The following is a 13,453-nucleotide window of genomic DNA, read 5'->3' as shown; positions in this document are numbered from 1 at the left end:
TAGTAAATCTCAAGTGTATATAAATAAGTTCTTTTTTTTTTTTAAACATTAATTTTAATGAAGCAGACTAGGTTGATTTTTTGTAAACCTAAGTATAAACATCTAGCATTTTAAAGTTCTGTTAGCTGGGTAAACTTAAACTAAGGAACAGCGTTAACATCTACAGTACTATTTCTTTTGACCTAAACATATTTGTGACAGTTACAATATTTTCATAGAAGAAATGTAGGAGTTATAAGATATATTAATTTGGTAAGTAAATTGCATAGTCACAAAATCAGTATTTGTATTTTTTATACTTTTTTCTCAAATTGGCTACCACATTTCTTTAATATAATTGCTATTTCTAGATATATTGTTCTATATTGTTATCAAAAGTTTTTAGTAGCTAACTTTCAATGTTGTTATAAATCACTATTCTTTTCAAAATTAATTTTATGAATAAAACTAATTCAAATGGGCTTAATATTTTGTATAAGTAATTCTAATTAACAAATTATTTGTGTGTTGAATTCTGTATCAAACAGATATATATTAAACATTTGATTTTAAGCTGTAAATATTCTAAGATTTTTTATGCTTTGAGTATGCTGTAAATGTTTTTTTTTAAATTAACCATTGATTTGTTAATGTTTTGTCTGAACACACTCTCATTTGTATTTATTTTTTCTATATCCTCCATGACCATGTTTAGTATCAAGTTTGACTTTATCCTTTGTGAAATCATAAATCAGTTAACAAGTTAGACTTTATCCTTTGTGAAATCATGAATCAGGGTAACTTCTTTAGGCAGGCAATGCTCTTATAGCACAGTTTTATTTTTAATTTTTTTTGTTAGTTAGGGTTAGGGCCAACAACTTAATTGTTGAAGGTTCCAACATATTGGCTGTTTTTCAAAATTCCACACTCCACATGCCTGTTCAAAATATTCCCTACATTCTATATGTGCTTTGGTTTTCAGTTGATTGAAGTGCTGATTATTTGAATCCATTTGTGCTGCTTATCTACTGAGTTGATTTTTTTTGGTCAAATACAGGTAGCTCAGCGTCCAAGATGTCTATTGAACTCATGAAAATTGTATGTGCAAGATGGAAATATGAGTTTTCTTCTCTTCTTAGACTAACACTCTGCTGAAAATACTTCATTAGTGAGTTGAGCTAAAAAGTTGCTATCCAGAGGTAAAGGTGGCTGCCAGGTTGTCTGTTGTGTGTCTGTTGTGTGTCTGTTGTCATGCTAGTCCTGAGTTTGAACCTCGCCTGTTTCCTCTGCTGTCCTGGAGGAGTTTTGCACAAGAATCTAATCATTTTGCATTCTAAAAGAACAGCCAAAACTTGTAAGACAAACAAAATAAAAGATAAATGTTTTATGTGATGTGAAAAATATTAACAGATACTTGAAAAAACTTCAGAATATTTGTATATGGTGGTGATGCACTCAAATGTGTCCATTTACCCTAATTATTATTATTTTTTATTTTTTTTGCTTAGACAGTTACAATAGGAAAAGTTTGTTTGAAAAATGTTTCAACTAGTGTTATGTTTGTAAAGAAAACCTAAATAAATGCTAATGATCATATTTACTTAAGAAAATTTAAAATAGAAATACAGTCTGGAGTTGAAAACGGAGAGGGGTGGGTGGATAGGTTGAATTACTTGTTAAATCTTTCAATGTGTGTGTACATACTGACACTTGTTTGTTTTGTCATTTGTATGTTATGTAAATAATATCCAGATTATTGTTCCACACCACACTCACTATGGGAAGTATTATCAACCATGTTGTCAAATGTACAGTTTCCTCATATTTCTTCAATGTGTGCTATAATTTAATTCTTATTACAATTAGCATCAGTGAGTGTATTTTTTTTTTTAAACGTTGGCAATTCTTTCAGTAATGTTTGTTTGGTTTGAAAAATAAAATTATATATTATATAAATAAAAAGACTATACTTTGTCTCTCTCATTAGTGAACTAGTTACAGAGGACTAAATTTTTATATATTTTTTTTTATATCGAATTTCCAAACTTTGATCAATTCTTAAACATAGCAGAGCTCTCGATGTCAATAGCCTAGCTCAAAGCCTCTACTTTGACTTGAACACTTGTTAGACTACCTATGTTAGCAGTCCCATATGTTTTGGTGAAAATGTCGAAACATTTCGAGTCTGGTTTGTTGAAAGCTTATGACATCTGCAAGAATATATTTAAGAAGCTTACGGAACCCTCGTCGCATGCTACGGAGATTGCTCTATATGAATTTCAGTTAATTATTGGCTTAGATTTAGATCCAGGTAGGTTTTTTAAAAATGGCATAATTTTATTATTTTGGTGTTTATTATTTACTTTTTGTTTCATTTTGGGCCACCAAATTCATTTCGCCTAGTGCCTCCAGTTACCTAAGGCCGGCCCTGCTTTTGGATTATGTCATGTCCAAAGGCTATCGTTCTGTTCAATTGTGATGAAGACCTCGTTATAGCTATGAGCTTGCAGTTTATTTCAAGACAACTGATGATTTTGCATTGCTATGTGTATTTAGGTATGTTAACTCTCAGATATGAAATCCCAGAAATGACTCTTGGATTCTTATTTCTTTGGGTATTCCGTCAACGAAGTTCAATACAATCATGATCAATCAATATCAAAAACTGATGCTAATCAACATATTGTACGCCTTGAGTGATTTCCATAAGCCTAAATATAGAGAAAATTTTAATTGGATCGTCTTTTTATTTTTATAACAATTACATACACAATATGGCCTGGGTTTTGCAACGACGTAAGTATTTTGTAGTTTTGTATGATTGTTCAAAGAAATCAAATGTACCAGGGCTAAGATTTGTTTGTAGTACACCTTAAAGATAGATTAATATTCGCGAAGACCCACCAAATGAAAGCTGCGGGAAAGCACACTATGCTAAAAATGCTTACGTACATTGATTCGTGATTTCGCATTTTTTAAATTTAATATTAGATATTGACATGCAAAAACATATTGAATACTAGACTCTAGATCTAAGTAAAATTATACAAGATTTCGATAATCTAAATTCTTAGTCAACATATTTTTTTTTAGAATTTTTTAAGGATCTATGTTGGCCCCTATTTATCATTGGTACGAGTTCATTGAACACCTTCGCGCCATGCTTGCTGCGCCCATTTTTTTTTCTAACCCGACAGAATCGAATGCCCATTCAAAATAAAAAAATAAATTAAAAATTAAATATAACAAGGTTTATATATAAGTCTAGATCATTTAGATTAGAGACTCAATATGTAGATTCTATATCTATAATCTATCTATCTAGATCCAGATCTATATATATGGGAAAGGACCAATGGCGAACGCTTTTGTGCCAGTTTTTAATGTAGATTTTTTTACTCCACAATGGTTAAACTTATTTTAAAAATGAAAACATCTGCGGACTCCTCAGCTATTGGGCGATAAAACTAAATTTGACTCTTTTTTCCATATCAGCTATTAAATTTATAATTCAAGTCAACTTACGGTAGGGGTCGGACCTAATCAGCGAACGCAATTTTCGCGGGAGTCATAATGAGCGAAAGGCCGTAAAAAATAGCGAAATAGCATGTTAAAATATAGGAAATTGTGCTTCAAATAGTTCTACTAATTTCTTCCATGAAGCATTATAACTATTGTCCTCCTTGTGGCATTAAATTTGTTTTCACTTTTCCCGTGCTCCACATCTCCTTTCTCTGCTTGGAACTGATGTCTATATATAGCCAACGAAACTTGCGATTAAATATTTTTTTTTAAAGAAAGAAACTACAAAATTCGATCTCGCCTCCTCCCTATAGGCTAGTCCACGTCGTTGTACTCTCCATTTCATAAACTCTCGTTACTGCGACTATTTTTTTTTAAGAACACACGTTCAGTGCACTTAATCACCATCAACTCGATCTCCCCCCCCCCCCACACACACACACACGCGCGCTGATTGACCCGAATGCGATGGATTGATGATGTATGGGGGGGGAGGGGGCAGATCTACAACAGCTTGGGTTTCGGGCATGGAGACGAAAGGCTCAGAAGAGATCTTGTAATTTTATACATGTATATTATATGATAATTCTTATATTTATTACTAAATATATAGTTCGCCTTTTTTCCGCTCCTGAAATCGAATATTTTCTTCTGGAAAACTCTTGGAAATCTCCTGAAATCCCAATCTCAGAATGGTGGGGGAACCCTGTGAAAATGAATTCTGATCTTTTAAACATTTATACACATATTAATATCATTAATTAGTAACAAGAGGTTAACCAGCCAGTTAAAAAAAGGAGGACGGCAAAACAGAGGTCCCCCGTATAAGCCGTATAGGCCTAAGCGCTGTTAAGATCAACTGAAGCGCCATTTCACCCTCAATGGCACAGAGGAAAGTAACTGCCAGCATATGACCTCTGAGAGACTGTTGGAGAGCTGCGAGTCAAACATTTTAGACGGAAAGAAAATGCGGGAAAATATGCTGGTCGTAACTGGGCGTAGTCATGTGAAACACGTAATGCACTCATCCTTAATCTTCGAAATCGAAGACATTGGGTTAAGGTTAAAAATAGGCCTATTATTTTAATATTTCAGTTTAAAAACAATAACAATAGATAAGACAAAAAGAAAAACAGATTAACAATAACAATAGATAAGACAAAAGAAAAACAGATTAAATCAGTCACTAAATTATCATTAAATGGCTTTTTAAGCTTATTATAGGTGTTTTCGCTGAATAGGTTTTCAGTTAAAAAGATTATTTTGAGCGAACACCCCATAATATTTTTTTTTTCAACGGAATAAATAGCCTTTGCTATTATAGCTAACTATTTCCTCATCTAAGTACAATATGCAAATTTTTTTCGGCCGATATCCATTGGTGCTTTAAAATCGCCTTAAGTTCGGACCTATTCTCGTTTATCCGGAAACCTTTTGAGAATGAAATTTCCATACATGTCAACTATGACCTTCAGCTATGCTTTATTGTTTGAGGGAAAACGAAAGTGAATATGTGGGAAATGTAGAAAAATGGAGTCTTTGTAATACCATTTTATTAGTTCTGCAGTTACTTTTGAAATAAATAAGAATGGATAAAAATTACGGGGAGGTGTTCGCTTTATATGCTATTTTGCTGATGGGTCTTTCCTATATAGGCTATTTATTTTAAAAATTAAATTATAGTAGAAATTCATATATCACTGGAAGCAATGCCAGGAGCAATATGGTTTGCATGGCCATCATTAATCTAGATTTCTTTTATTTTTACAGAGATAGAATTACGATAGATTTAGACGTTTTATCCTTATTTCATATAGAATGATTATTCTAGATCTAGATTTGTTTATGTCAATTTTTATGTCAATTTGAATGTAGATCATTTAAGCCTACAGGTAAACTTAAATTAAAATAAGGCCATTTGGCAGCAGGAAAAAAAGGGAACGAAAACGATTTTCAAAATTGGACCAGATTAGAAATAGATGACTACATTAGTCTAGATTAATCTAGATCTATACATAGATTAAATCTAGATATTTGAGATGTAAACTAAAACTAGATCTAGAATGCTAGATCTAAATCAACATCACTAGCCAGACCAGAGATTCAGATCCATTCAATTTAGATCTAGATCTAGTAACTCTATTAGACTTAGTCTTAGTCGACTTAGATCTAGAGTAGTTTATGCTATTCGGACACCTATAGATTCTAGGCCCAAATTTGAAAGTTTGACTTTGACAGCGCATTATTTGACAATGGTTCGACATAGAAAAGAAAATGAAGTATCAAAATCTTCTTTAGTTTAAGGAGAATATGGATGACTACTTATATTTGTACCCCTAACCTATATTTGTTATTATATTTAAGGTCAAAGAGGCTGTGTGTTTTCATTTAATTCGGACAAATTCGACCCACAATCACATTATTTGATTCCGGACACCATTATTTATTTCGGACAGTCTCTATATTTAGGCCTCAATAAACTCAGATTTTAATTCTTTACTAACATTAACTAAATTTTAAGATCCCCAGGCATAACCCTTCAAATTAAATCATTAAGATGTTTTGGAATTAGGCATAAATACGAACACAAAAAGTAAAAATATGAACACACTTATTCTACCAAAATTAGGTCACTGGGATAGTGACTTCTATACTGACTTTTAGACTTTGAATTGTTTGCATGATTATATGTGTGTTGAATGTTTGTGTTTTTTGTTTATTAATTTAATAAATTTCTAATACAGATGTCAGATGATCTTTTGTAGTATAGTACATGTTAGGATAGCCATTCTTGCCTAACTGAATCCTCTATATTCTCTCTATATAAATCTAGATCTATCTAGTAGGTCTAGATCTAAGCATTTAACTTCATTCAATGTACCAAGCTCACTTCAAACATTTGCCCATTTATTCTCTATTAAAAAAACAACAACAAACGAACAAATATAATATAAGATCATTTTTATTGATGTCCAAAACTGGCTGTCCGAAATAAATTTTGGTAAGAAAATCGCAATTTAATTCGGACACCCTATTAATTTTTTATTTGTATGGAATCATACAACTTGGCTTATAAATCAAATAAATCAGCTCCAAAAACAGAATAAATATTGCCGGGCTCATTAGTATAAACTTAGCCAATCAAAAAATATGATCTTAACACTAGGAAGAGGTAAAGTCATCCGAGCAACATTGGATAAAACAACAACCTGACTAACAAATTGGAAATTCGTTTTTCTTACATAAAAAGACAGCTAAATGGAAGGAAATGGGGTCAGAATCATTGGAAAATGGACAAGCACATTATACAGCGCATTAGTTTTATAATAAATATTAAAATAATTATTTAATGACCACGAAAACAGCGAATGTCTGAATTCATGTAATGTCCGAATTAAATAAACTACTATAGATCATACATACAATCATAGATCTTAAGACTAATCTTCTACATCTTCACTGATCTTCACTTAGATTTCTAGTCTAGATCTATAGTAGCTTCTTATATTTTGGACACCCCATCAAATTCTCCTTCAATGAACAGGTCGCTTTTTTTGTTTGTAATTCATTTGTTTTTATGTTTGGAGCAAAAATCGTTTCGGGACTGCGCATGTCCAATTTTAGATAAGTTCCGGTAATTTTGTTCCGTTTTTCCAAAGCAGATGGCAGTTTTTTAGATTCTCGGTAACCATGTATGTAAAGCTGTTGTTTTAACCTCCCCCGGCAATTCATACCCATATAAGGGATGAAGGCTATATTATAAGCCTGTTTGATCGTAGGCTGATGGGCATATCAAAATAAGCTTCCAAACATCTTTAGAAAGACATTCCAATCACATTTATACCGTTAGCTGTTAAATAAAATTTAATAAGGGGGTGTACAACGAATAATAATGAATTCAGCTCATTCTCCTTCATTGGACACAGCAAAATCGTAATAAGAAATATTATTGGGATTAATAAATCTATGATTTTTTCAATGAATAAGCTTGACCTAGATCGAGATGTCTATAATATATAATTTATGAATGAAAGAAAAAGTGCGGGCTGCTAATTTGAAGCCAGAGACCATGCCCACTGCAGGTGATCACTCCAGATGAGCTGGCAGTGAGGAGAAGTATACACTCAGCTTGTAGTGTCACAAACTATCCAACAGGCAGTGGAGGGAAGGGGGAGAGAGTCATGAAAAGAATTATAAGCATCTATGGGAGGGAGGGGGGTGTTAATGTGTCACAAAATGAACATCCAACTTATGAAAACAAGAAGAGGGTCCTTGGATGGTAATTAAAAGAAAGACAGAGGAAATACATGTAGCCAATGTAGCCTAGTTGAAAATATCTTATTTATTAAATTATAATAATTAATTTATCGATATATATCTATATAGATTTATTTCTGTCTGTTTCTACACATAGATTACATAGGTATATAAATAATAAACTATAAACGATATATATATATATATATATATATATATATATATTCTATATAGATCTATATTCTATAATATTATAGAGTTAGAGAGAGAGAGACAGAGAGAGAGTATATGAGGAAATAGACTATAAATACATATTGCAAAAGTGAATCTACTTCTTTTAATACAATCTAAAAAAAATTAAGTAACACAGATATAATTTATTAGCAATTACATAGTGGTGTACAATGACGGTGCTCACTGTCCAATTGAGGAGAAAGCCCAAAAACTGCGTTCAATATAGGAGCATGAAGTGACCCACTTTATTTTAAAATAAAATCTTGACTATGAGTGGTAATACAAAGGAATACAGCTATTTTTATAGTCCTTTAGTTGCAGAATAAGAATCTGCTTTCAGTTTTTTTGTAAGTTAAACCGTCACCAAATAAAAAAATAAAATAAAAATTTGACCTAGTTCCCGTAAGTCGGTGTTCAGGTATAAGAATCTACTATAGATCTAGAATCAAAAGCTAGAGACACACATTCACATACTGACTCTATTTAACTATTAGGCAACATTATGATCATATTATCATAGACATAGATCTAGACATAGAAAGATAGAATCTAGATGTATCTAGTAGCTAGAATCAACTGAACTTATCAAGATCTATAGTAGATCTAGAATAGAATATAGAATTTTTATAGATCTATCATCTCTAGATCTATTCTTATATTAGGCACACCGTATTCGGGAACTAGGTCATATTTTTATTTTATTTTTTTATTTGGTGACGGTTTAACTTACAAAAAAACTGAAAGCAGATTCTTATTCTGCAACTAAAGGACTATAAAAATAGCTGTGTTTCTTTGAATTACCACTCATAGTCAAGATTTTATTTTAAAATAAATCAGGTCACTTCATGCTCCTATAATAAACGCAGTTTTTGTGCTTTCTCCTTTAGCGCACATTGAGCACCGTTAAGAAACACCACTATGTTATTGCTAATAAATTATAGCTGTGTTAATGAAAAATTATTTAGATTGTATTAAAAGAAGTAGATTCACTTCTGCAATATGTATTTATAGTATATTGCCTCTCTCTCTCTCTCTCTCTCTCTATATATATATATATATATCGTTTATAGTTTATTTATTTATATATGCCTACCTATATAATCTATACAATGTGTAGAAACAGACAGAAATAAATCTATATAAATTATAGATCTATAAATTGATTATTATAATTTAATAAACATGATATTTTCAACTAGGCTACATGTATTCTCTGTCTTTTTCTTTTAATTCCTATCCAAGGACCCTCTTCTTTTCATAATTTGGATGTTCGTTTTGTTACACCTTAACATCCCCTCCCTCCCATAGATGCTTATAATTCTTTTCATGACTCTCTCCCCCTTCCCTCCACTGCCTGTATGATAGGTTGTGACACTACACGCTTAGTGTATACCTCTCCTCGCCACCAGCGCCCGCCTGGCGTGATCACCTGGGCATGGTCTCTGGCTTCAAATTAGCAGCCCGCACTTTTTCTTTCATTCATAAATTATATATTCTAGAAATCTCGATCTAGGTCACTTTTATTCATTGAAAAAATCATAGGATTTATTAATCCCAATAATATTTCTTATTACGATTTTGCCTTGTGCACTATAGGAGAATGTGTCAAATTTCATTATTATCATTGAAACACCTCCTTTTTAATTTTATTTAACAGCTAACAGTATGAATGTGATTGGAATGTCTTTCTAAAGATGTTTGGAAGCTTATTTTGATATATCCACCAGCCTACGATCAAACAGGCTAATAATATAGCCTTCATCCCTTATATGGGTATGAATTGCCAGGGGAGGTTAAAACAATAGCTTTACATACTTGGTTACAGAGAATCTAAAAAACTGCCATCTGCTTTGGAAAAGCGGAACAAAAATACAGGAACTTATCTAAAATTGGACATGCACTGTCCCGAAACGTCGTTTTTAGCTCCAAACATAAAAACAAATTAATTATAAACAAAAAAAAGCGATGTGTTTCTTAAAGGAGCATTCGATGAGCTGTGCCTAATATAAGAAGCTACTAGTACTTACTAGTAGTACTATAAATAACTAGGCCAACATTTACATACATTGTATTTGCATTTTTAATAATTATTTTTAATACTTACTAGATCTAATACTCTCTACTCTAGATCTATACTTATACTCTTTGATGTAATCTACATTCTATAGGGTGACTAAAAAGAATGTGTCACAACCATTATCCATTGAGCTATAAATAATACAATAGAAATTAATTATTAAAAAAATAATAATTTGATACCTAGTTGGAAACAAGTGTATAAATTCAAGTTTTTATTTCATGCTTTAGAAATGCTTAATGTGACCTCCACCAGTGCCATGGACAACATCAAGCTGATTTGAAAATTCATTCCAACTGTCCTTCAGGATGTCCTTGTCCATTGTGTTGAATGCAGCTAGCTGTTAATCAATCTTTCATATCATTGATATTTACTTTGTCTTAAACATACCTCCACAGGAAAAAGTCACACACAGTGAGGTCGGGGGGACCTGATAGGCCAAGTTCAGAGAGCTATCTATAGATCTACTCATAGATGTAGAAACTAAGAAAGTAATCAGTTGTGCTGTCATTACAAGTACTATTGATTACTAGATCTAGAGTATCTATAACACATAATGTATATATTTTTACCTAGAATAATCTAGGAAGACTCTAATCTAGATGTAGAATAAGCTTTGTGTCACATGATTATATGGTGATAAGGCTACATCATTTTATAGAGAGATCAGATAGGCCTAGATATATTCTTTAACATAATATTAGTAATAATACTAACATTTCGATCTATATATTTTGAGTGTATAACTTTTATTTCAGATCAGGACTAGTTAATCAAGATCCAACAATTGCAATTGTAGCTTAGCAGCAATGTCTTCAGACGATGATATAAGTGTTGAGCCTAGTGCTGCCAGATTAGCCAAGTACAGAAAGTGAGTAGGCCTATCTAATAGTTTCTAATGTTATTCTATATTTATTAATTGATTATGGACCTAAGTATTAAAAAAATTAATATGTCTATATAATGGGTTATTTATTAAAAGACATTTTTACAAATGAAACAAGAACATGTAACTAAAATTTTTGTTATTTAACCTTTGTTAGATCAATTTTAAAATGTTCATGCTCTGTTTGGGACCCCTCAACTTAAGAAAGCATAAAAAAACTAGAACAAATGAAAAATAAAGTAGTGAGATTTATAACAAATGAATATTCATATTTGACTAGTAGATTAACATAATTTGTAAAATCACTTTAGAACAGAAGCCTTAAAAAGTAAAGTTAAACATTAAACAATAACTTAAAAGTTAAAAAATGCAGGTTTCTTGAATCAGCCAGGAAAACCAAAAACTAAGCAGAATTTTAAGTCCTTGATTAGCATGCTTGCATTAATAGATTAAATCTTTCTCTCCATAATTATTTTCCATGTTCTGACTGGATTATCCATTTGGCTTATTTGTATTTGACTACCCTGTTACGATTAAACTTCAACAACTTTGTTTGTTAATAAGTTAATGTTTAGAAACTGTACCTGCAATGGGTTCATTTGTTCTTTCACAGCTCTCATGAGCTCTTGGATAGTCAGTTGTACTACGAACAGGCAGGTGTCTTGATCCTCATCTTCATCCACTAAGCCTTGTCAGATGCTTTCTTTATTAGTTTCCTTGTTTCTTTCAAAGCATTTCTGTTCTCAACATCAAAGCTCTTGTTTCAAGTCTTTCAGATCAAGTTCATCCAGCAGTTTTACAGAAGCCATAGGAAATCCCACTTGATGACAGCAGTGTCACGATTCTCTCTTGGGCTCTCTGTAATTTCTGCTCAACACAACTAACTTAAGAACTTGACAACAAGAGTTCCAAAATAATTTTATACTTATATAATAAATAACAACCAATACTACATAATTGGTAACACCATACACTGACTACAAATGCTTTACCAGTACTTTCTCTTGTACATTGACACAGTTGACTGTTAAGTAGCTTGCTGACCTGTGTCACATGTGTCAGCTGATTGCACACAGTTAACCCTATTGTGTTCCCAATACAGTTATAACAATATATACTTTGATAGTTTCGAAGACGAAAACAAAATACTCCATTTCCTTGGTAGGCATATGCTATAAACTGTTGTATCGGCACTTTTGTTAAACTAAGAAAAGAGCTATACACATCTTGTTTTCATTCAAATAGATTCAATAAGATTCTCATTTTGTTGGGAACAAGTCATGTTGAGCTCTTCTTATAAGATAGTTTAACCTATTGTCATTAACTTTCTATTGCATCATATCACAATAGGTTACCGTAAACACTTCATACTGTTGCAATAGTAGTGAATGGTTTAATCCACTAAAAATATTCTGATTACTGTACTTTATTTCATACCAATCTGAAGTTTGTAAATTATAAATCAGAAGTGATAGTTTTGTTAAGCATAAAAAACTGTATAGTAAATCTGCCCATTATTTTCTTTTATTTATTAGGAACACAAGAAAAAGTGTGGCAGTGTTTTTTGGTGTGGATGAAGAAAATAAAAATGCTCAAAAATGGGAAAAGCGTCGTATGAGAATGGCTAGCTCTATGGGAAAAGGAATAAAAGAAGAATTCATAGATGAAGAGGAGATGGAAGGTCCAATGATGGGTTATGTACCTCCAGTGGATGTCAGAAAGAAATCTGTTGTAGCCATGACCTATCATGGGCTAAAGCCAAAAAGTGTAAGTTTAGTTAGAGCAGTGTTTCTCAAATTTGTTGTCTCCCGGCGCAGTAAAAAAAACTACAAAAATCTCGCGGCACACCACGAAGAGCAACAGTTGTTTTATAATAAAAAGAAAAAATATTTTACCTGTTTTTAAGTATTACATTTAATGTGAAGGGTTTGCCTGTTTTTGAGAATGCGATCTAATCGAGGCTCCAAAGTCGACAAACAAACTCGCATTTCATCGTCTATTGTAAGAAATCTTTCTTTCTTATACTTGATTTTAGTCAGTGCGGAAAATCCAAACTCACAAATCCATGAAGACTTTTAAACTGATTGCAGAATATAACTTGTTGATTGAAATTTAAAACACATCCAGGCTTTTCTCAGCAAACTTGACTTAAGAGCTGCATTGTTTTTAAAACCAATGAGCTGCTCTTCTTCTTCAGTTTTAAAATTTGTAGCTTCATTGTTTCCAAATGGATAGCTGACCATCCATATTCATTACTTCCAACTATTGGAAAGTAATGCTGCAATGCTGACTGCAGGTGTGTCAAAGTGTCCAGAATTTCGGGGGTGATTTCTTTATTTGAAGCATGTTCATTGTAAGTAGGAAAGCAGTCGAAGACTCCTTTCGAGATCTTACTTTGCCACAAAGAAAATTTTTCACCAAATGACTTCAGTTTTGAGGATGCAGTGATGATGGTTTCGATGGTCCCTGAAGACTTAAATTCAATGAATTTAATTTGT

At 32.1% G+C, this 13,453-nt stretch overlaps 1 protein-coding gene across 7 annotated transcripts in view; it reads left to right on the top strand.

Annotated features, from left to right (window-relative positions):
• The first annotated feature begins 4,921 nt into the window (after nucleotides 1–4,921).
• LOC106055406 (inactive rhomboid protein 1-like) overlaps nucleotides 4,922–13,453 on the top strand; it is a 39,432-nt gene continuing 30,900 nt past the window's right edge. The window contains exons 1-4 of one of the 7 annotated variants that reach the window (XM_056020743.1): nucleotides 4,922–5,042; nucleotides 10,468–10,585; nucleotides 10,828–10,940; nucleotides 12,491–12,722. In XM_056020743.1, the coding sequence (XP_055876718.1) occupies nucleotides 10,879–10,940; nucleotides 12,491–12,722 (294 nt within the window). In that variant the 5' untranslated portion in view covers nucleotides 4,922–5,042; nucleotides 10,468–10,585; nucleotides 10,828–10,878. Of the gene's footprint in view, nucleotides 5,043–5,420; nucleotides 5,543–7,962; nucleotides 10,586–10,827; nucleotides 10,941–12,490; nucleotides 12,723–13,453 lie in introns of those variants that run through there. The other 6 variants (XM_056020742.1, XM_056020741.1, XM_056020740.1 and 3 more) reach the window with 6 other exon arrangements.

Source organism: Biomphalaria glabrata, chromosome 2 (genome assembly GCF_947242115.1).
Source record: "Biomphalaria glabrata chromosome 2, xgBioGlab47.1, whole genome shotgun sequence".
In the NCBI taxonomy this organism is placed as follows: Eukaryota; Metazoa; Mollusca; class Gastropoda; family Planorbidae; genus Biomphalaria; species Biomphalaria glabrata.
The sequence above is the reverse complement of the archived record's forward strand: the minus strand, read 5'-3'. Positions and strand labels throughout refer to the sequence as shown.